The 24,112-nt window shown below is 40.1% G+C and overlaps 1 protein-coding gene across 1 annotated transcript in view; it reads right to left on the reverse strand.

The window, feature by feature from the left end:
* Positions 1 to 654: 654 nt before the first annotated feature.
* LOC139445503 (ceramide kinase-like) overlaps positions 655 to 24,112 on the reverse strand; it is a 28,383-nt gene continuing 4,925 nt past the window's right edge. The window contains exons 2-12 of the mRNA XM_071226645.1: positions 14,903 to 15,175; positions 12,466 to 12,594; positions 11,558 to 11,621; positions 9,980 to 10,122; positions 8,838 to 8,912; positions 7,009 to 7,161; positions 6,169 to 6,274; positions 5,435 to 5,511; positions 3,431 to 3,636; positions 2,018 to 2,229; positions 655 to 1,316 (exon numbers count right to left, since the gene is read on the reverse strand). Of these exons, the coding sequence (XP_071082746.1) occupies positions 1,217 to 1,316; positions 2,018 to 2,229; positions 3,431 to 3,636; positions 5,435 to 5,511; positions 6,169 to 6,274; positions 7,009 to 7,161; positions 8,838 to 8,912; positions 9,980 to 10,122; positions 11,558 to 11,621; positions 12,466 to 12,594; positions 14,903 to 15,175 (1,538 nt within the window). The 3' untranslated portion in view covers positions 655 to 1,216. The remainder of the gene's footprint in view (positions 1,317 to 2,017; positions 2,230 to 3,430; positions 3,637 to 5,434; positions 5,512 to 6,168; positions 6,275 to 7,008; positions 7,162 to 8,837; positions 8,913 to 9,979; positions 10,123 to 11,557; positions 11,622 to 12,465; positions 12,595 to 14,902; positions 15,176 to 24,112) is intronic.

The raw sequence follows: 24,112 nt of genomic DNA on the forward strand, positions 1-24,112 counted from the left end.
AATGAGATTGACGGAATTCCCTATCTACATCATTTCTGGATTAACAAGAAAAGATGTGCCCATCACGCACTCATGAACTCTATAAGCGTCCAAGGAACTCACTAATTATTGCAAAGTTGGGCAGCTCTGGATGTACTGACAAAGGTATGTCCCGGTACTTCTCAAGTTGGTTTACAAGTAGGGTGTTGGTAGTAACTGCAGGGGACCAGCTCCAAAGTTCCATGTAGGATAAAAAACTTAATTCCTTAATTTTTGAGACATACCCCCACCAGACGAAAAACTTAATTCTGAAAATGTTGCATTCCTTGTAATACTCAAAAACACACTGTGATGTAGATGGCGATGGGAAAAAAAAGATGGGATATATTTCCTGACAACTCCGAACAGCATATGCCTGGCGAATTCCGATGTGGCACAGTTTACATCACCAGTGGTGCGAAGAGCTTGGGTGCCGAGTTAACTGATTCTTTCTCTCAACTCGTACTGACGGAGGTCACAATCTCATGGTGAAAATAGGATCAGAGGTTCTGCTTAGTTTAGTAACTATATAAGACATTGAGAAATCAGGTAAGTTGATTTTGTCAGATACAGACATGACCTCCACACACCCCCACCCCACACCCCCCCCACACACCGCATACACACACACCCCCATCCTTAAACTTAAGGAACTAAGATATTTATCCACCATCAAACTTTTGAACTGGTCCCTAACATAACAATAAGTTGACACAGCTCTTCTGCATCTTCTGCATCTGAAGCCCACCATTATCATATCCTGACTGTTGATATCCATGACACAAGCGCATGTGATATCTGTTACTATCCATATCACAAGCTCATGTGATATATGTCAATAACCATATCTCAATAGAAGCTCATGTAATATCTGTAAATAATAACACTGCAAGTTCAAGTTATATCTGTAAATAACCACCTCACCAGCTCAGGCGATATTTGTTAATAACAATATTTCAGCTTAAGCTCGCATTATATCTGTAAATAACCATATCTCAAGCACTAGGGAAATCTGTTATAACCATATCTCAAGCCAGTGGAATATCTGTTAATAAACATATTGCAGGTTCAGGTGATATCCGAGACGAGATGGAGGGCGCGTCCATGTGATGTGTGTTGACGGTTCAGATGTTCCTGCGGCGTGTTCAATAGATAGTTCAAGCATTCACTGTTCACATCTTCGCTACTCACATCTTCACTATTCACAGCTGGAGCAGCAAGGAGGACAGTTGAGCACCGGGTCTTTGCCGAGCTTCTCCACACCTCTAGCAAACAGTGAGATGAGCTGTGTGTGTACCCTGTAACAGATCACAGATATATAGAGAACAGATCACAGATACATAGGGAACTGATCACCGATACGTAGAGAACAGATCACAGATAAGTAGAGAACAGATCACAGATACGTAGAGACCAGATCACAGACACATAGAACAGATCACAGATACATAGGGAACTGATCACAGATACGTAGAGAACAGATCACAGATACATAGAGAACAGATCACAGATACGTAGAGAACTGATCACAGATACGTAGAGAACAGATCACAGATACATAGAACAGATCACAGATACATAGAGAACAGATCACAGATACATAGAACAGATCACAGATACATAGAGAACAGATCACAGATACATAGGGAACTGATCACAGATACGTAGAGAACAGATCACAGATAAGTAGAGAACAGATCACAGATACGTAGAGACCAGATCACAGACACATAGAACAGATCACAGATACATAGGGAACTGATCACAGATACGTAGAGAACAGATCACAGATACGTAGAGAACTGATCACAAATGCATAGAACAGATCACAGACACATAGAACAGATCACAGACACAAAGAACAGATCACAGACACAGAACAGATCACAGACACATAGAACAGATCACAGACACATAGAACAGATCACAGACACATAGAACAGATCACAGACACATAGAACAGATCACAGACACATAGAACAGAAGAAACTCTGTGTACCTGACATGAACAGTTGGAGATGTGACAAGCTCCCCGTCAATGTTCCACACACTGTTGTGGGGGGACTTGAGCTGTTTGTGACCGAGACGGTTCCTCAGGACAGAGGCAGAGGCCGAGGCTGTGGCCTCCTCAGCTTCCTCAATGTCCGAGTCAAAGAGAGGCTGGAATCGGAACTCTTTGACACGGTACACCTGGATGAAGTCGAAGTCAAACTGGAACAGCAAGTCAAGACGATGTAGTCAACACGTCAACAGTTCAGGGAGTATTACATCAGGCTGTATTGGGGCTTTGTAATGGAGTTTAACATTGTGTTCAAGATTACTGCACTTACATAGCGACGTGCATGCATGTGTGCATGTCTGGCTGCTTCTACTAATGCTGGTTTTATAGGGCTAGCCCATTGAGGTACCAGTTTAACAAAAAATAACACAATAATAATAATAATAATAATAATATACTGATTCCGAACCGACCAGTCCTTGTTCTATCCCCTTAAATCTGATCATATACAGCGCAATATTTTGTTTAAAGGCTTTTGTCAATGATTACGTAATTCACATTGACAACCCTCTCAACCCATGCCGCTTCACTCAATATATATATTTGCCAGCACCAAAGAGTTTGCTTTTTATTGGAGACAAACACACAGTGTTTTCAATGTAGAGCTAGGTTAACTGTAGTTTTACCGCGGAAAATAAAACATTTGAAACCTCACGCTGCGGGTTCGTGTCCAAATTCAATTCAGCGCGGTTAAATCTACACGAAACCTAGCTAAGTATGTTTATCTCCTAATTATACACATACCGTATTCGACATAATAAGCGCCCAAATCCCAATTAGCACTCCTTCAAATTGATCAATGTACAAGAGACTTATTTATTCGCGTATAATACGCACTCGTGTGTTACATGCACCCTTAATTATGGGCAATTAAATTCTGAAAAAATATATCTGTCGTATATAAACATTTCAGGCTGTCAGCATAAACCACAAAATTTATCTTTCAACTCTCTTTTATTCACCAAAATAATCTTCTAATAAGAGCCCCCTATTTCTAATTTTGAGAGCACCCTGGTCCCTTTTTACGTCGAATACGGTATATCGCTATTGAGAGTTTATGTGACATGTCACACACATGGGTGTGACACACATGGGTGTGACACACACAAAGTGATACAAATTACAAGTCACCTGAAACAGCATTGAAGCATGATTATCTAAATAAAGTTCTACTTATTGGTGCAAAAATAACCAATAGACTAGACAAAATACAGAAATAAAATTATCAGTACCCAATGCGAATAATTTGTGAGTTAACACTCAATGGTCGAAAATACTATCTGGACATTGTAATAGACTCTGGTTCTATGAAGGAGGTTAAGAAGTCGCATCAACACATCTCCATTCTCTCACCTGGTCCGCTTGTTTGTCAGCACACCGATGTAGATGTCGGAGGAAGTCAATACGAGAGCAGTTGTAGATGATGCAGAGGTCGAGACAGCCGTCGCCGAGGTGAGTCGCTGGAGACACTCCTTCCGGCGTCATGCCGGTGCGACAACTCATACTGAATGAGTTGATGCCAACAAACCTGCCACGCACCTTGTGCCAGCCATCTGCTCCTGTAGACCCAATCAGGAAGTTAAGCAGTGGATGTTCCCAAATGTTTAGTTTGTTTGTTTGTTGTTTACGCCACACTCAGCAATATTCCAGCTATATGACGGCGGTCTGTAAAAAATCCAGCCTGGACCAGACAATTCCAATGATTGACATCATGAGCATCGATCAACACTGACATGCATCAAACAAGTAAGTGAGCCAGACCACCTGATCCATGAAACTAAGCTCCTTGTCCACTTCACTTCTTACAGCATTATCTTAATATATAGTCTGGAAGGTAATTTAAGGTACCGACGTTTACTACAATATCTGAAAAACTATCGGACCTACTCCAGTCAAAGTTGGTATGAGATTATCAAACAGTCATACATATCTGGATATTACATTTAAAGACAATCGGTGCATGAATAAAACATCTGTCTATCTAGCTATCACTATATTTCATCAACAACCAGACCTGTTCGTCACGGGTGGAACGAGCATTCATTGAAACAGCCATCTGCATAATGCTACCCCTGTGTCACAGGGCCATATGACACAGTTGAACCAATCAACTCAACTCGAAAGGGTGCATGGGAATCACGCACGTTGAGACGCCCAACGCTAACACCGTATTCGAGCGTGCGTGATTCCCATGCAACCTTTCGAGTTGAGTTAATTGGTTCAACTGTGTCATATGGCCCTGTGATGTATGACTGTTTAATAATCTCATACCAACTTTGACTGGAGTAGGTCCGATAGTATTTCAGATATTGTAGTAAACGTCAGTACCTTAAATTACCTTCCAGACTCTAGGTAACGCGGTCAGTCGGTCAAAATGAATTCCTTTGGACTGTTTGTTTATGCATAGTTTGCGGGTCACAAAAATGTATCCCCAGAATCTAGAATACCCATATCATTCACAGTGTGTGAGCTCATGTACGTATTTGGCTCTCAAATTCATAGCAACTTCTTGGTATTTTCATAATACTTGCAGAATATCTTCAGTAACCTTAGAAACAAACACTGCAGGCCTAGAATTCAGCTGAAACTGGTGACTTCATCATCCTAACATCTTGGCAAACACTTTGTTTGAAAATGACAGTTGCCTTACAAAACAGGATCGTTGGACATTGCATGTAATAAATATCTGCAGTTGAGATAAAAGTTGATGATTCAGAAATAGTTGTGTGGAATGGACTGAAAGGAGGATGTACAATCTATGCTAATGTGGTACGATGCCACAAAGCCACTCAGGTCACACACTGTAACCAACCAATCCAAAAGTTGTCATACCTGGTGATAATAATCCCGAAGACCAGGTTTCCAATCCAATTTAGCAGTGTTTCCCACCAAGAGATTGTGGTACACACTCTCATATGTTGTACTATAGGGAGACACTACTGGCTATTTGTTGTACTATAGGGAGACACTACTGGCTATTTGTTGTACTATAGGGAGACACTACTGGCTATTTGTTGTACTATAGGGAGACACTTCCGGCTATTTGTTGTACTATAGGGAGGCACTACGGGCTATTTGTTGTACAATAGGGACACACTAACAGCTATTTGTTGTACAATATGGAGACACTTCTGGCTATTTGTTGTACAATAGGGAGACACTACCAGCTATTTGTTGTACAATAGGGAGACACTTCCAGCTATTTGTTGTACAATAGGGAGACACTACAGGCTAGTGTATTAGGAAACACATCCTCATGAAAGTCCCTATGCTCAATGGTATTCCAATGAACACTAGAAGACTTGAAATCCAAGGGTGATAACCCAAGTCACCCAAACCGACACCTGTAACACCTACCTGGTGAAAATGGCCGTGTGACTCCTGATGCACTGTGATCCCTGTTCCTCTCTGTTGCTTTGGCACATACATTACACCTGCAAAAACATATTCATGAGTTAAGATGGCACTATCTTTTTGCAAAAAATCAAAAGAGGTACACATTCTAACCTGCCATCCTCAATGGGAAAACTACAATGCAGAAATATAAGGATTTAATAATAAGGTGAGTGAGTGAGTTGGGTTTTACGCTGCTTTTAACAGTATTCCAGTTATATCACGGCGTGTCAGCTTAATGTGGGAGGAAAGTCCGAAGTGATGCAGGTCTCAGATGTTTACCACTTCGGTGAAACCCACAAGCACGGGTATGGTGCTGACAAACCTAGAAACATAATCGGGGCGAACCGGGATTCGAACCCACAATCATAGGTTTCTGGCCTGCCCAAGGGACGCAACTCTGCACAGCGGATCGCGGCGCCTTAGACGACTGGGCCACCCGTGCCCCCTTTAATAATAAGGATGGTCCAATAGAGTGAGTGAATAGAATTTCGAACCCATGGTAACAGGGACGCAACTCTGCACAGCCAATTGCTGACTGGGCTACCCATTTCCCCCTAACTGAAGTGATAGACAACTTTAAGTTAAATATATGATCCATTATCACTTAAATAATCCATTATCATGATAAAATCATTTTATAGTCATCAGGAATAATTTTGCTGAGAAGCATAAAACATCAGGACTGAAAGCATTACCCTGCATGACACCTGGTCCCATCACGGGGATGACTTTCACTCTCAGCAGACAGCAGGAAGGATACTTCCCCTTCGTAGGAGTTGTTGGCGAGAAACTTCTTGAAACCTGGCAACAATACATGTATATACTATTACTTAATATGAAATGGAGGGGGAAAATTATACTGCTTGTTTGTTGTGTTAAGCTGAAGTCATCAATATTCAAACCATCTGGCAGCAGCCTCTATTAGAAAATCAAGTCTGGACTGTAAAACTGGTGATTGAAATTATGAGAAACATTCAATGTCGTTGGGTCAGATGGCACAATCAAACAAGCCACTGTGCCTGACTTCCTCATCTAATTGTGTCACCACTTACAAGAAGCAACACGTTTTGTTTACCTATTCTTACCAAGGTCCCATGTCTAAATACAACATTGACCAGACTTGACCAGTTTCTGTAACAGTACATGTATTTGTTTAAGTTTAAAATGGAATTTGTTGCATGCATATCAGGCTTTAAACTACGGCAAATTTATGAGCCAGCAAACTTTGTCCCACCCCCACCCAAGCTCTTTCAGAACCTCATTCATGGCACATATACCTTTATAAACAATAAGCTTCTGTGGACCAGTATGTAGAGTTGTTTGGGAAGAAATAATTGCTATTTCACAGCATTCCGTATCTAGCACTTGGAGACACATACACAGAATCTTTGGATTGAGTGGGTATGGTTTTACGCCGCTTTTAGCAATATTCCAGCAATATCACGGAGGGGGACACCAGAAATGGACTTCACGAATCTTTGGAAGGTAACAAAAGATGATTCAGGATAAAATATATTCCACTTATTAATACATACCACACCAGTTGTATCTGGCTGGACCCATCCACCGGAGCCCCATACTGTCTTCTAGGAGGTCGCCATAGTAACCATAGGCAATCATGGACACACTGTACTTGATAAACTGGTCCCTGTTGTACAGTGCACACACATCCATCCCAACTGAGTCACCTGCAAGCAGTCACAGGCTAGTCAAAATGTTCAAAATTACCGTGAATCCTCTATTAGATGCCAGACCTTCAATAAACGCCAGGTCTTGTAAAAAATGAAAGCTAGGCCTCTTTAAACGCTAGGGCTATAATAGAGGCTGGGTCTATCATTTGATGAAATTAATGATCCCTATCACATTAACTTACGGCATGTAATGATTACTCCCTTCACTTAATAATGACTGTTCCCTGCAAATGTCCCCTTTGTATGACTATAATTTAGGATTGTTTTGTTTGTTGTGTAACATGTAACCAAGCTGTTTGTTACACCGTACTACTTCACATGAACTTATGACAGGCACTGAAAGCATTTTGCACAGCAACTTAAAATGTGGCAGCCACCACTAAAGAAAACTCAGCAAGGCTTGCAAAGATTTCGTTCTACATCGCACGTCACTATTATGACATTATATTGCTCATTGGGACATAAAAAATATTACATCACAATCTTACAAAGAAAAGCGCCAAATAGGAAGCTCTCTGTTATCCTCAAAGCATGAAATGCATTCTCTTTGCAGATTTCAGTCATGTTTTCTGAATGAAAGTATCACACATCCTTTGAATATCTTAGTAACCGCAACTTTGCATTTTGTAGCATATAATTGTACCTTATTATTATCTAAATCCGTCTACTGACAAAGACTTTAAAAGAAGGACCATTTTAAAACTATATATGCTTCCGCAATGATACAGCCATCAAATTGGCTGTTGGAATTAGAGTGGTTTTATCGTGATTTAATACTTCTGATTGACCAATCAAAATCAAGTATTTACAAAATTCATGGTTGAATTTGGGATTGTTTTGTTTGATGTTTATCATTTAACCACTGGTTGATATCGTGAACTAAGTGCCACACAATTAACCAAGTCACTGAGTCTAACCACCTGATTTAATCTAGTCACCTCTTCAACAAGCATAGGTTGGGACCTAAAATCTGCTCAGAATCCTCAGCTACTTGGGGACAATGACAAGATGAGATGATGACCAGTGAGAGATATAATAAGCAACAACCCAGGGTATACAAGTCTATGAGTCTGACAACCCAAATCACTAAGTTTCAAGCACAATTCACTGAATTCCTATCAGGGAAATAACAAGGTGTATATACAATAAAAATATGATGGAAATGCAGTATGTAACTTTAGCCACTTGTCTGAAGCCTGAGTCTTGTAAAATTCTGTTTGGTCTAGTAGTGAGTGAATGAGTTGGATTTAACACCCCTTTTAACAGTATTCCAGTTATATCATGACATGTCAGGTTAATGTGGGAGGAAAGCCCGAAGTGATGCAGGCCTCAGACGTCGGTGAAACCCATAAGCACGGGTATGGCGCTGACAAACCCAGAAACATAATCGGGGCGAACTGGGATTCAAACCCACAATGCTAGGTTTATGGCGTGCCCAAGGGACGCAGCTCTGCACAGCAAATTGTGGTGCCTTAGACGACTGATCACCCGTGCCCCGTTTGGTCTAGTAAGCTTGGCTGGTAATAAGTCTAATAATGACATCAAAAACTACACGTACGTTTCTGCATTTTAACATGAACACTTGAACAGCACTACCTCTGATGACTAGGTAATCAATGAAATGGAGTCATGACAGCAAAGAATAGCTGATTGAACCTAAACAGGAGTCTTACCTATAATGATATGTATTGCTGAAGTAACTGGGTCGTTGATTCCAACGCTGGTATACACAATAGCGTCAGTCGACCCTGAAACAAAGGCTTGCTGTGATACACAATGGTCATGAGTAGGTGCACGTGTAAAACTAGTCATATTTAGTCATACTCCTACCACACCATCCTATTTGTATCAGAGAATGAAGGTTACAAAACAGTCAGCAATATTCAAATATATGACAGCCTGTTTGTTGACTGTTATTTAACACAGCATTCAACAATATTCCAGCTATATGACGGCGGCTGTAAATAATCAAATCTGAACCAGACAATCCAGTGATTGATTTCATGAGCATTAATTTATTCGGACATGATGACATGCATCAACCAAGTCACTGAGCCTGGCCACCTGATCCTGTTAGTCGCCTCTTACGAGAAGTATAGTTGTCTTTTACGGCAAGCATGGGTTGCTTAAGACCAAAACACGGGATGATACAGCCTGTAAAAACAAAACCTGTATGAGACAAACCAGTGGTTGATAACATGAGTAACAATTCACCATGTTGGAGAACGACGACAACAGAGCCATCACGATCACATACTGTAGCCACTAAATCCACATTTTTTTCACAAAATTGGAGTAGGGGTGACTCATTCTGCCATGGAGTGAGTGAGTGAGTGTCTGAGTCGGGTATATCGCCACTTTGAACAGTATTTCAGTTATATCACGGCGTGTCAGCTTGATGTGGGAGAAAAGCCCGAACTCATGCGTGTCCCAGACGTTTACCACTTCAGTGAAACCCACGAGCACGCGTATGTTGCTGAAAAACCTAGAAACATAATCGGGGCGAACCAGGATTCAAACCATGATCTGAGGTTTCTGGCGTGCCCAAGGGACGCAACTCTGCACAATAAACAGCATCACAGACAACTAGGCCACCTGTGCCCCATTCTGCCATGGAATACACAACAGGTTCATCCACAATGACCAGGGTGCCGTTGTACGAAACAGCTTAGCACTACGACTGTCGTAAGTCTATGTTAAGGTATCTGAGTTACGATCACCTTAGCACTAAGATCGCTTTGTACAACGGGTCCCAGTGTATATACACAGCATTGACACAGGGGTCACAACAGGGCATTAATCACTACATATTTACCTGCAGGAATGATACCGACGCGGAGTTTTGGCTGTATAGGATGGTGGTGAGTCTCCTGGTTGACCCCGCCTTCCTTGGTGGATCTGTCCAGCAGACCATTCAACACCTCGGAGAAGGTACCGTCACCACCCACACACACCACCCTGGGGGCACAACATGACAATGTAGGACAGAAATGTTCAAGAATATATATTAACAACATTTTACAAATACTTTGGATGGATTGAGAACAATCATTTGGACAGTCAGTATCAAGCAAGCTAGGGAGATGGTTTTCTGTGAGTTTACTTTGATGTCTGTTTGAACAATGTTTCCATTATAGCCCAGGGTGTCAGCTTCTTGTAGCAGGAAAACTCAACAATCCAGAGGGGTTGGTTGGTTTGTTGTTTAACGCAGCACTCAGCAATATTCCAGCTATATGACGTCTGTAAAATAATCGAGTCTAGACCAGACAATCCAGTGATGGACATCATGAGCATCAATCCCCACAAATGGGATCAATGACATGCACCAACCAAGTCAACGAGTCTGACCACCCGATCCTGTTAGTCGCCTTTTACGACAAGCATAGTCGCCTTTTACGGCAAGTATGGGTTGCTGAAGACCTATTCTACCCCGGAATCTTCACGGGTCACAAGAGGGGTAGACTACAACCTTGGTGAACCCCATGAGCTGACACAGCAAGGACCACAAGCAATAGGTTCGAGCCCACCACCAGCTTTTTTTGAAGTAGCTAATGGAGGCATTCTCGTTTATCTAGGGTATCAAATCTCCATTCTGTTATGATATATACTATAATGTGGCTGTAAACCCTCTGCGCGTCACAGGCAGCTTTGGTTGTATACTACCCAAGGCTGAGAATGAAAATTGAGGGCACACTGAACCAATCAAAATGCCTCTTCTGAATAAGAGTTTAGGAAAGACGAACATTCAAAATGGCAACCTCCAAGCTATCGGTACACTATTTACTTTTAGCTGGAAAATATGTTATCTCGAGTATAAGTGTGATTTGAGATGGTTTGCAAAAAGGCAAGTTGAGTACTGGTGCTATCACCACTTTTGAAAGAACACTGTGATATGTTTTGGTGGCTAAGGTAAGCATTGTGTCATATTTAGGACTCAACCAAAGCTATGATGGCTATTTGGTCTATATCATGAAATATCACCCTATATCAGGGTATATATCATAATAGAATGGGCATGTAATACACTGGATAATCGAGAATGTTATTTTCTTGGAGAGGTAAAAGCATAGATTAGCTCAAATAAAGTAGGCATCAGTCAAATCACCCATCTACAGTAGATCTCGGTCAACTCACCTGTCTATAGTAGATATCAGTCAACTCATATCTACAGTAGACATCGGTCAACTCAACTGTCTACAGTAGATCTCGGTCAACTCACCTGTCTACAGTAGACATCAGTCAACTCACCCGTCTACAGTAGACAGCAGTCAACTCACCTGTCTACAGTAGACAGGAGTCAACTCACCCGTCTACAGTAGACAGGAGTCAACTCACCCATCTACAGTAGACATCAGTCAACTCACCAATTGACAGTAGACATCAGTCAACTCACCCGTCTATGGAGTCCAGGTTGTAGTCCTGGAGGACGTCTTTGGCATGGTTCTGCCTCTCCGTCACTGAAACACAACAGAGAAGTCCCATCAGGCTCATTCTACCATAGCTTGTTTCCCAAGTTTCAGGCTTCATGGCACTTCTTACATCACATCCCTGGATGGGAATACTTCATTTTCCCTAGGCTTAAGTGACCGCCTCCATGGTCTAGTGGTAGAGTATCTGCCCAGACAACCTCCATGGTCTAGTGGTAGAACATCCACCCAGACAGCGGAATGTCTGAGGTTCGATCCCTGGCCGCGTCAAAGCAAAGACGTTAAAAGATGGTACTTGTTGTTACCCTGCCTGGTGCTTGACATTAAGGGGCTAAAACAAGGACTGGTCGGTTCGGAGTCAGTATACTGTGTCTGAATGGGGTATTCATGTTTAACTGCGGCATGGTATCTCAGTGGGCTAGTACTATAAAATTGGCATTAGTTCGGACTAGTACAAGCAGCCATACACGAACACACACACACACATGTGCATGCATGTCGCTATATGAGTACAATAATCTTTAACGCGACGTTATACGCCATTTCACCTCACCTCAGCTAAGCTTAAATCTATGTTAACATATGGGAGGAGGTAGCCCTTTTGATTTTTTTTTTTTTTTTTTTTGTATAACGCCGCACTCAGCAATATTCCAACTATTTGACGGCGGTCTGTAAATAATTGAGTCTGGACCAGACAATCCAGTGATTAATATCATGAGCATCGATCCATGCAATTGGGAACGATGACATGTATCAACCAAGTCAGCGAGCCTGACCACCCGATCCCTTTAGTTGCCTTTTACGACAAGCATAGTCGCCCCTCTTTGAAGAACATGCCGTTGACTGTCAACAGGTACTGCCCGAGTCCACTCACTGATGACTTCTGTGCTGATCCCTGCCAGCTCGAACAACGGCGCCACCTTCATGTTGTACACAGATGGTCCCTTCTTCCGGCCTCCAAAAGGGTTCACAAACACCAACAGCCTCCTTGGTCTGTGAAATTCTGTAACAGTCAATCCGTTGGTTAACACTTCATGCCACAGATCTCTAGAACGTTTACATCCCATATTAGCCCATGAGAGAACTCAGTGAAGGCCATCTGACAGCAACATTTCTGCACATGTCACTCAGCAAGAGACCCACTATGTGCCAGCTTATGTCACTCATTCTAAATCATTCTAAACAATGCACTGATATTTCAAGTGTTAAAAGTGTTATTTGTTTGTTTCCTGTAAAAAGCCACCCTCAGCAATAAACCAGCAGTAATGTCTTTTCACATGGAAAAACAGTAAAGCCTATTTGTAAAACTTAAGATATAAACGACGAGTGGGAGTTGTTTATTGTACAATAAAAGAGTACAGGGAGAATAGTGAGTGAGTGAGTTGGGTTTAACGCCGCTTTTAACATTATTCCAGTCATATCATGGCGTGTCAGCTTAATGTGGGAGAAGCCCGAAGTAATGCAGGTCTCAGACGTTTACCACTTCTGTGAAACCCACGAGCACGGTAATGGTGCTGACAAACCTAGAAACATAATTGGGGCGAACCGGGATTCGAGCCCAAAATCATAGGTTTCTGGCGTTCCCAAGGGACGCAACTCTGCACAGCGATTCGCGTCGCCTTAGACGACTGGGCCACCCGTGCCCCCTACAGGGGGAATAAACCATGAGGGATGCAGCCCTGAGTGGTTTATTCTCCCTCCAGTGTTTTATTGTATGATAAACAACGACCACGCATCGTTTATTTCTGATATGGGATATCAACATTTTGTACAGCCTTTTCAACATGTTCAAGAATGTCATTAAATTGTACAAGCTTTGAAAACATTTAAATAATGATCACTCCCCGAATATAATCCGACCACACAAATGTCGGACGACTCCATTTTATGTACAGGGGGTGTAAGTTTGGTATTTTCACAATTTTCACCCCAATTATCTGCACCTTTTCTCGCAATACAAAACCGATTGTCACATCTTTCCCACTTTGGGATGCAATCGTTCAGCCATTGCGTTCATCGGTGCTGTCCAGCTACATCTGTGAGGAACAACCCAGCAGACACTTCTCTCAAAAATAACGTCGTCCAATTTACAACGTCATCAAGTAGTGAGCGCCTGTTTGAATCTCAGAACAATGTCTTATCGTGACATAAAGCACGCTTTGTTCTTGGTTGTTCTTTGCAATTTATCTTATAGCTATCTTTTATGTCTGCATAAAGCACTCCCCTCTACAAAGAGCTCTATATATTTTTGGGGAAAGTGAGCATTATACACAAGAAAATAAGGTACATGTGAATCAATCGAAGGACACAATGGCAATGCTAGCTATGCATACAGTTTCAAATATGAACCAGTAAATGAAATCATTTTGTTTTTGGCTACAAGCAGAAAGGCATGGAGCTGCCAAATCCTACCATAGTCATCTTCCCGAGGGAGTTAACTGACTATAAAAGTCCAATCTCCAACCTTGCCAAAATAGGCTGGAATTATGGAATCATATTTTAGCTGGACTGACGAAATCGACACATGGCTCGCAAAAAACATGGCGATTTTGGTTGATTGCAGGATTTGTAGAGCTTGTGTTCACTCACCTGAGCATTGACAGATGATTTCAAAATCGCTTCATGTTTTACTTCGCGAGGTAAGACCCATTTTATTGCAATAAAGATTTCGATTATCAGTCAGATCGACTTGACTGGGCGCCACCATTTTGGTTGAAGCAATTTCAAGTGGTATGTGAGGTGGAATCTGATTGGTCAATAGGGAGGACACAGAAGGGACATAACTCGTAATCTCCACTGGTGGCGGTATGATCGAGCCCAGAAATTCCAGACTAGTTCGGCAAAGGTGGAAAATGGACTCTGGACCATAGTGGATGGCATTAAATAGGGCTGGGATGGGTAACTTGGGTACTCGGGTCGGGTGGGTACTGAGTTGGACCCATGGTTAGTCACATGATTATATTGTTTAAAGGCAAAAATTATCTAGAACTCTATGGTTACACTATAAGTGACAAATGTTCACATTTCTTTCTGACTATGCACACATTCCTTCTGAATTCATATATTTGCATAAAGATTAAACTTCAGTCAACTTCAGTGTATGCCTGACCAGATCATTATATACCTGTATCTAGATACATTTTGACAGGAGTACGGTCAAACATTTCCCAATCGGACATTGTGTACTTATCTCTTGAGACCCACAGCAGGTACCCGAGTAGGGTTGGGTAATAGGGGGGTGGGTACCCGGCTAGTAAATTTGGACTCGTCCCATCCCTAGCATGTATAAAAAATAGTACAAAAAATAATACCTGGTCCCTGTAGCAGATACAGAATCTTGTCCACCCACATCTGTGCAGTGCTGTGGTCCTTACAGTTAAACACCATCTTCTTGTGGCGCCACCGATGTTTGGTCTGCCGCTTGACGTAGTACACGCAGAACGCAGTGGAATGCATCTGCTGCATCTCGATGCAGAGGTAGACCTTGGTGCCATCTTTCCGCTTGAACCGATCTTTGTTGACATGCTGCTGTTCCAACTGTACCCCGATCACTTCCTGGAGCTCTAGAAGGTTATTCAGACGACCTGGAACACACGGTCATACCATGCAAACTAGGGGTGTCACGATTCACCAATACATCATTGCATTGATAATATTCTCAAACGATACATATTTACCTGTATCAATTCATATTTTAATCCTGTATCAATTCACACATAGACCTATGTATTCATATTTAATTTATTTAACTTTGAGTGCACATCTGGGGAACTTGTTATTTTATTTTATAATAGAAAGTACTTATGTTGCCACTCCATTTTAATTTGAAATACATTATTGATTGAAATGAGATACTTATATATCAAATATGAGACCAGACATTCTGTTTCATCATACCTCCTCTTAGATTCTCCAGTGATCGTATGCATTATTTCAACTGAATGAAGACACGATTTGTTTTCAATAATGAATATTTATGTCTGAATGATGGCAGGTAACTTTGAAGATGGGCAGGCAACATTTATTGGTCTAGTTGGGCTATAAAATCATTTCAAACACTGAATCCAAGAGACCCGAACTCTTTAAGTCAAATCTGGATGTAACAAACACCATACGCCCTGTAAAATTACTTCTTAAGCTAACCTTAGATGTATTAAAAAATCATTTACCAATATGTAATACTTAAATATGATGAGGAACAGACCTAAGTTACAAATATCTGAATTTAGGGTTAGGGTCAAAATTTGAAGCAGGTGTTCCAGACGAAAATCTTTCCGCTACAGACAAAAAAAACATCTGGTGAGTCCAGACAAGAATATTGATCCCCTGCAATCTGTGCTTGTTGTAAGAGGCAACTAAACGGATCTGGTGGTCAAGTTTACACGTCAGAGTATCCCAGTGGGTTATGTGAAGCAAAGCTGTTATACTTATTGTACTGTGTTTCTACATTCCACCATGCTGGTTAACTATCAGACAAAGTGAACTTGATAATAATAAACATGATAATGTTCACCACGTTTGTTTGTTTGTTGTTTAACGCTGCACTCAGCAATATTCCAGCTATATCATATCTGTACATAATCGAGTCTGGACCAGACAATCCAGTGAATTATGTCATGGGCATCAATCCACGCAATTGGGATCGATGACATGCATCAACCAAGTCAGCGAGCCTGACCACCCAATCCCGTTAGTTGCCTTTTACAACAAGCAAAGTTTACCATGTAGCCAGCTTAGGACATGACACAAATTGTAACTCCACAGTTATTGCAGATGCTTGTCAAGATTAACGCGTAACATTATGCCACGTAGCCATGGTAACACTAACAGTCAAAGGCTCCAGGTATGCAGACAGCATATCAAAACAGAGCGTGTTTAATGTGTGATGTAAAACTGTAACTCAGCAGCAATAGATGCATCAGATGGAGATCGTGATTAACACATAGCATCAGATAATGTTACCATGGTAACAGTGAGAATACCCCAGGTGTCACAAACATGACAAAGTCAACAGATGAAAACATTCCCAGCAAAATACATTCTGTTGAACTACAAACTGCATTCCACACAACTGATACTATACATGACAATATACATGATACACACGTGACAATATACATGATACACACATGACAATATACATGATACACACGTGACAATATACATGATACACACATGACAATATACATGATACACACGTGACAATATACATGATACACACATGACAATATACATGATACACACACACAACAATATATATGATACACACATGACAATATACATGATACACACACATGACAATATACATGATAGACACATGACAATATACATGATACACACACGACAATATACATGATACAAACACATGACAATATACATGATACACACACATGACAATATACATGATACACACACACGACAATATACATGATACACACACATGACAATATACATGATACACACACATGACAATATACATGATACACACACACGACAATATACATGATACACACACGACAATATACATGATACACACACACGACAATATACATGATACACACACGACAATATACATGATACACACACGACAATATACATGATACACACGCGACATTATACATGATACACACATGACAATTTAATATACATGATACACACACATGACAATATACATGATACACACACATGACAATATACATGATATGCACATGACAAGATACATGATACACACACATGACAATATACATGATACACACACATGACAATATACATGATACACACACACGACAATATACATGATACACACACGACAATATACATGATACACACACACGACAATATACATGATACACACACGACAATATACATGATACACACATGACAATATACATGATACACACATGACAATATACATGATACACACACGACAATATACATGATACACACGCGACATTATACATGATACACACATGACAATTTAATATACATGATACACACACATGACAATATACATGATACACACACATGACAATATACATGATATGCACATGACAAGATACATGATACACACACGACAATATACATGATACACACATGACAATATACATGATACACACATGACAATATACATGATACACACACGACAATATACATGATACACACGACAATATACATGATACACACACATGACAAGATACATGATATACACATGACAAGATACATGATAGACACATGACAATATACATGATACACACACATGACAATATGCATGATACACACATTACAATATACATGATACACACACACACACACGACAATATACATGATACACACACATGACAATATACATGGTACAGGTCCTCTGGGGTCTCAGACAGTGAAACATGATCACAAAGAAAGCATGTGTATCTGGAATCTCTGGGAGACAAATTTTGGAATTATTTTTTTTCAAAATTGGGACATTCTTAAACATACTAAAGTGCTTATTTTCTTCCTCTAATTGTATTTTAACATTGTGTTTTAACACTGCATTAAAGGCAATACTGTGAAACCAAGCACTAAAGCCCTTTTCTCTTTCATGTTCATAAAATAAATATATTCCACAGTCATGGTGCAGGACTATCCATGGTATCTCCAATCCAATGCTAGCACTATTAAACCGCCATTAGTCTGGACTAGTACAAGCAGCCACACACGCCACAATGTAAATGAAATCATCTTGAATGAAACTGAACCCTTATTTCACCTCATCAATTGTTGTTTAAAGCCACACTCAGCAGTATTGCAGCTACATGATGGGCCGAAATAATAAAAGTAAATAAAGATCCAGTCTGGACCAGACAGTCCAGTGATTGACATCATGACCATCGATCTACGCAATTTGGATACAATGACATGCATCAACCAAGTCAGCGAGCCTGACCACCTGATCCTGAAAGTCGTCTCTTACGACAAGCATCGTCGCCTTTTACGGGATACATGAGTTGATGAAGACCAAATCTACACCGGATCTTCGTGGGTAGAAAGTATTCAAGTAGTGGGGCAAGGGTTGGGTTTAGATGAACTAGAGTCCTACACAAAAACTTGAGTATCCGACCAGGGGAGATAACCCACATCTTCACTCCTCGATAAATCATGGTGCAGACATGGGAGAGAAACAGTAGTGTCTGAACACAATTTGATGAATATGATGCAATGAAAAAAAAGAACAAAATGTCGATTGTGTAGCATATTACCATTGAAATCAGGTATCCTAGCCCACAAAGGGAGACACAAAAACTTGAGTACTGGTACACATTATATTTTACCATCAGAACCTTCGGCTTGATGTTGGAAGCCAAGGGAAGCAATGCAGGTCTTAGATGGTTTTGGTGAAACCCACAGGCACAATTGTTTGATAGGCATTACTTAGAAGTTGACGGATGATAAGATAGACACAATTTTTATGGATAACAACTTCTTTAATACTGTGAAAAGCGACGTTTCGGTATAGATCTCTAGTCTAGCTTGACAACGGTATAAGGATCTATACCGAAACGTCGCTTTTCACAGTATTAAAGAAGTTGTTATCCATAAAAATTGTGTCTATCTTGCGACAAGCACAAGTTCAAACCTGGAATGATAATCAGGGCAAACCGGGATTCAAACCCCTGATCATATGTTTCTGGCACAGGTTATTGGTCGCAACTCAGCAAGGCAAATTTTAGCCCTTAGATGATAAGTGAAACCAGTACAGATATGAAACTAAAATATTCAAAGAAAAGGAGCATAAATCATGTAATTTCAGTAATCCGAGTATGTCATGAGATGAGTAAGGCGTACCTGGGTTCTAAAAAACATAAATATGATCGTGTTTTCAAAGATTTGAGAATATCGGATCAAATTTCTGCACTTGAAGTGTCTGCTAAACCACACATAAGAACATGATTACATAGTGTGCAATATATTGTTTTTAAAGTCTTATCAAATTGTTTCAAAATGGACATGTTTATGCAACAATTATTAATTTATCAGGTTCATAACCGAGACTGTCTACTCTCATGTTAATTATCACTGGTTACCATGGTTACAGTTATCACATACTAACTGGATCATAGTACTGTCATAGCGACTGATTTACAACACCCATTGTCTGAAGAACATTTAATTGCAAAGGCTCATTACCCTGGAGCCATGACATCTATATGCCTTGAAACACTCAATTGCTGTTATTTATAAGATGCTCATCCTAATTGTTAATCCCCATTTTTGTGTACATCGACCGTCTGCCACCCTGAACAGGGTGTGCAAGTATGTCACTGATGATTTACTGTTTACATTTATATTTATTAATTACTAAATGTCAGGTGACCTTGGCTATATAAGCCTTGGTCCAGACAGGAGAGAAGGAGAAAAAAAGGTCTTACCCTTAGCCTAGCTAGGGTTAGGCTGGGTGCTCCGGGGCACCTAGACAACAACCACTACCACCATGTGCTGACCAGGCACATAGTGTCTTTTGTATGTATATATCTACATGTATAAAGTAAAACTGTATATACCGCAAGTCATCGTCTCCAAGTTGTCACTTCCTACAGGAACCATACGTAGGCCCCTTGCATATACGAGTATGCAAATTGTACATTAATCAACGTCGGACCGACACGCGTTGTTAGTACACTCGATATTGATATGAACAGAGGAAATAATCCTGTTCCTATAGTAACATCACGGCTGTACTCTGGTAAATTATTTACTGACATCACATGTTTTATTCATGCACAAGATAACAATCATCTATTCTCATCATGCTCATATATTCATTTGATTTAGGGAACTTGATAACTTGCTCTAGGTGCAGGTTGACATAAAACCTAGTTGCACCAGACAAAACAGGTTCCATAAACTTATCAAAGTAGAAATGTCCACATAATCTTGAAGTCCCCGACGCTTGAAGACATCAAGCCCCCAAAAGCTTGACAAATTACACGTATCAGAGAGATTATCGACGCTGTGTGGTAAATAAGCTTCAAGGTATTGAATGTGTTTAAAAAAAAATGTTATGTGGACATGTAACGGTTGGACACAAATTTGAATGATTTCAACATGCACTAGGTCCATGTAGGCATAAATATTAGGTTGCACTTCTCAGTAACAGGTTGCACTAGTGTCGAACCTTGACATAATATGGATATAATATCATATTTAATTCACACGTCAGATTGATTATTCAGATACCTACTCAGGACAATCAAAATATATTTCAGGAAGATCATATTGACAATATGTTATTCCAAAAACAAAGACATGAAAGAATATTCATTTTCATAAATCAGTCATATCATTGTTTCTGCATTATATTCATTTATGTTTCTATTATGAGAACAACAATGGCCTGGTAAACACATGAAAGCTAACAACATATGCTATCACCATGACTAGAGTTGGAAACCAAAGACCACAGGGGAAATCTAGCGTGTTGCACACAATGTGAGTTGACAATTAACATGATTAGCAGTGAGTTTATTGAACATGTCGGATACTGCTTATCCATATGCGTTGTTCAAACAGCTAGTGTGCTCAGCGGGCTCCTGACTGGGTCATGTATTGACCTATACTACTTACGCAACACTACAATGAACACATAGGCACTGCAGAAAAGCTTGCCTAATAAGTTGAATTGAACTTGGAAATCATTGAACACTCTTTTCATCATGTCACACCATAGTGGCTTGTAAAGTACTTTCACTGTTGAAAACTTTGATACTATAATAGAATTGGATGAATAAGTTGAGGTGAAATGGATTTAATGTTGTGTCAGATGCATGTATATGTGTGTGGCTGCTTGTACTAGTCTGACATAAATGTGTTTTACAGTGCTAGGCCATTGAGATACCATACCACTCAGACACAGTATACTTAGGACATAAACCTACTGTGTTTTGATGTAGTCCCACTGTAGAGTACATGGGCGGATACAGCTTTTTTGAAAAGGGTGAGTGTGTGTGCACAATTAAGATCTATTTATTGTCTTTGGTGGTAATTTACACAGAAATAAAGGTTTTTTTCGAAATAAAAAGGGGGGGTGGGGGGGGTTGGGGTGCGCACCCCCGCCTCTGTATCCCCTCATGGAGTAGATACCTCTTATACTAATTTGGAACCGAGCGCTCTCTGTAGCAAAAAGGAAACCTCTTTTTAATCAGAATCAAGCATTCCTCAATGTCATGGTAGAATCAAGACGTCGGTCTTGTTTTATCCTCCAAATGCTGAGCACCAGGCAGGGTAAAAACAAATACCATATTTAAAGATTTGATATGATGCAGTTGGGGGTCAAACCACTAACCCTCCGTTCTCCGCACAAAGCGGTCAGTGAGTGTATACGACTGATGCCACTTTATATAGGTAGAGTTTTTTGGGGTGCAATATTACTGGTATACCGGTATATTACAATGTTACCCTCGGCAATACATGTATCGCATTACAACCCTTGCGTATTTTCCAATACAGTCATAGAAGAATTAACATATAGTTATATAAATCAGATCTACTATGGTGAGGCATTTGGATGGACTGGGTTCCTATCTAAACCATGTAAACAGCACACGATTCAAACAGTTTACATTAACATCCATACTGATGACGTAACAGGTGATCCCGATTTTGTAAAAAAAACCATCATACCCAATAACTGGATACAAAAGTTTTTAAAAAAAGTACTCAGAAGGGACTATTTTTTTTAAAATGACCTCATATTTTGTTGTATATGCTGACAAAATAATGACCACCAAGTCATATTCCACTTATATATATGTTCCCGATATCTGTGATTCCAGTCAAATTCATGTGAAAAGACACTTTCCTTGCTATTCTTGACAGTGATAGCTAATCAAATAAAGCCAACCTGAATTCTAGGTAATAAAATATTTATCAAAATAAATCAATATCAGATTGATTGTAAACAAAGCATGGGAACATTTCTATTCATCATAAAATCAAATCATGTAATACACACAGATGTTCAATTCTATCATAATTGCCATTTTAAACTATGGTGACCTTAAGCTTTCGGGAAATGTCAGCCAAAGTTTATCCAACTGTTGACTGTGCCAAGGAGGTCAGATGTTATATCTGAATTTATTGCTTATTTCACAAGTAGTGACCTTGAAATTCAACCAATCATATGCCAGAATAATCCCATTAAAATATATAGTGTTGCTTACTGTAAGGTAGCCGTGACAAGTCCAGTAATATAGCATGTGGAGGCAACACCCAGTGAAGGTGACACAATCAATACAAAGAAGCCTCTGTGTCAATCCTGACCTTACTTCAACACCTGGAAGCTTATCCTGCTATCTCACAGAGCTCCTGATAGGCTGGGTATTTGCATAAAATACACAAGATTAATCACCATTACCCAAGTAATTTTAGTTGCTTGCATACAAATACACATGAAATTTTACAAACTTAGTAGTAGAACAACACTGTGTAATTACCCAACGTAGCCTCTACAGCTTGTTTACCTGTACTTCTTTATAGATCGATATTTACAGGCACCACACATGAATGAACACTACTGCAGTGTATAATGTATATAACTACACTGTGTGTAATTACCCAATGTAGCCTCTACAGCTTGTTTACCTGTACTTCTTTATAGATCGATATTTACAGGCATCATACATGCAGGAACTCTACTGCAGTGTATGATGTATATAACACTGTGTGTAATTACCCAATGTAGCCTCTACAGCTTGTTTACCTGTACTTCTTTATAGATCGATATTTACAGGCATCACACAAGAATGAATGAATGAATGAATGAATGAATGAGTATGGTTTTACACCGCTTTTAGCAATATTCCAGCAATATCACGGCGGGGGACACCAGAAATGGGCTTCACACATTGTACCCATGTCGGGAATCGAACCCGGGTCTTCGGCGTGACGAGCGAATGCTTTAACCACTAGGCTACCCGACCGCCCCACACAAGAATGAACACTACTGCAGTGTATAATGTATATAAAACTGTGTGTAATTACCCAATGTAGCCTCTACAGCTTGTTTACCTGTACTTCTTCATAGATCGATATTTACAGGCATCACACATGAATGAACACTACTGCAGTGTATAATGCATAAATATTGCTATGTCTCGCTTATTGTGAGTTTATTATATATGTTACACACTTAGGGCAGCACATGACCAGATACAAATTAGATGGCACCCGAAGAGCTTTTTGAAGCATGTTAATCGGAATTATCTTTATCAAATGTCTATGTGTCGGTGTAAAAGTAGCCATTAGACTGGACCCAAGGGAGTAAAAATACATATTGACTACCCAAAGAAACCTATGATTACCCATTGTGAGTGATAACTTGTGAGTAAATACTCAAATGGCTCAATACATTATCTGGAACCCTGGTCCTGGTTAAATTGGTTAAATGGAAGCAAAAAATATTGATCGTCAATGCAATATTTGACATTGGTTGTCATCATTTGTTAAGTAGCAAAGCTGGTAAATTGGTTCAACTATGAATTACAATC

This window comes from Haliotis cracherodii, unplaced genomic scaffold (assembly GCF_022045235.1).
Source record: "Haliotis cracherodii isolate W230 unplaced genomic scaffold, xgHalCrac1.p SCAF_6, whole genome shotgun sequence".
Classification (NCBI taxonomy): Eukaryota; Metazoa; Mollusca; class Gastropoda; order Lepetellida; family Haliotidae; genus Haliotis; species Haliotis cracherodii.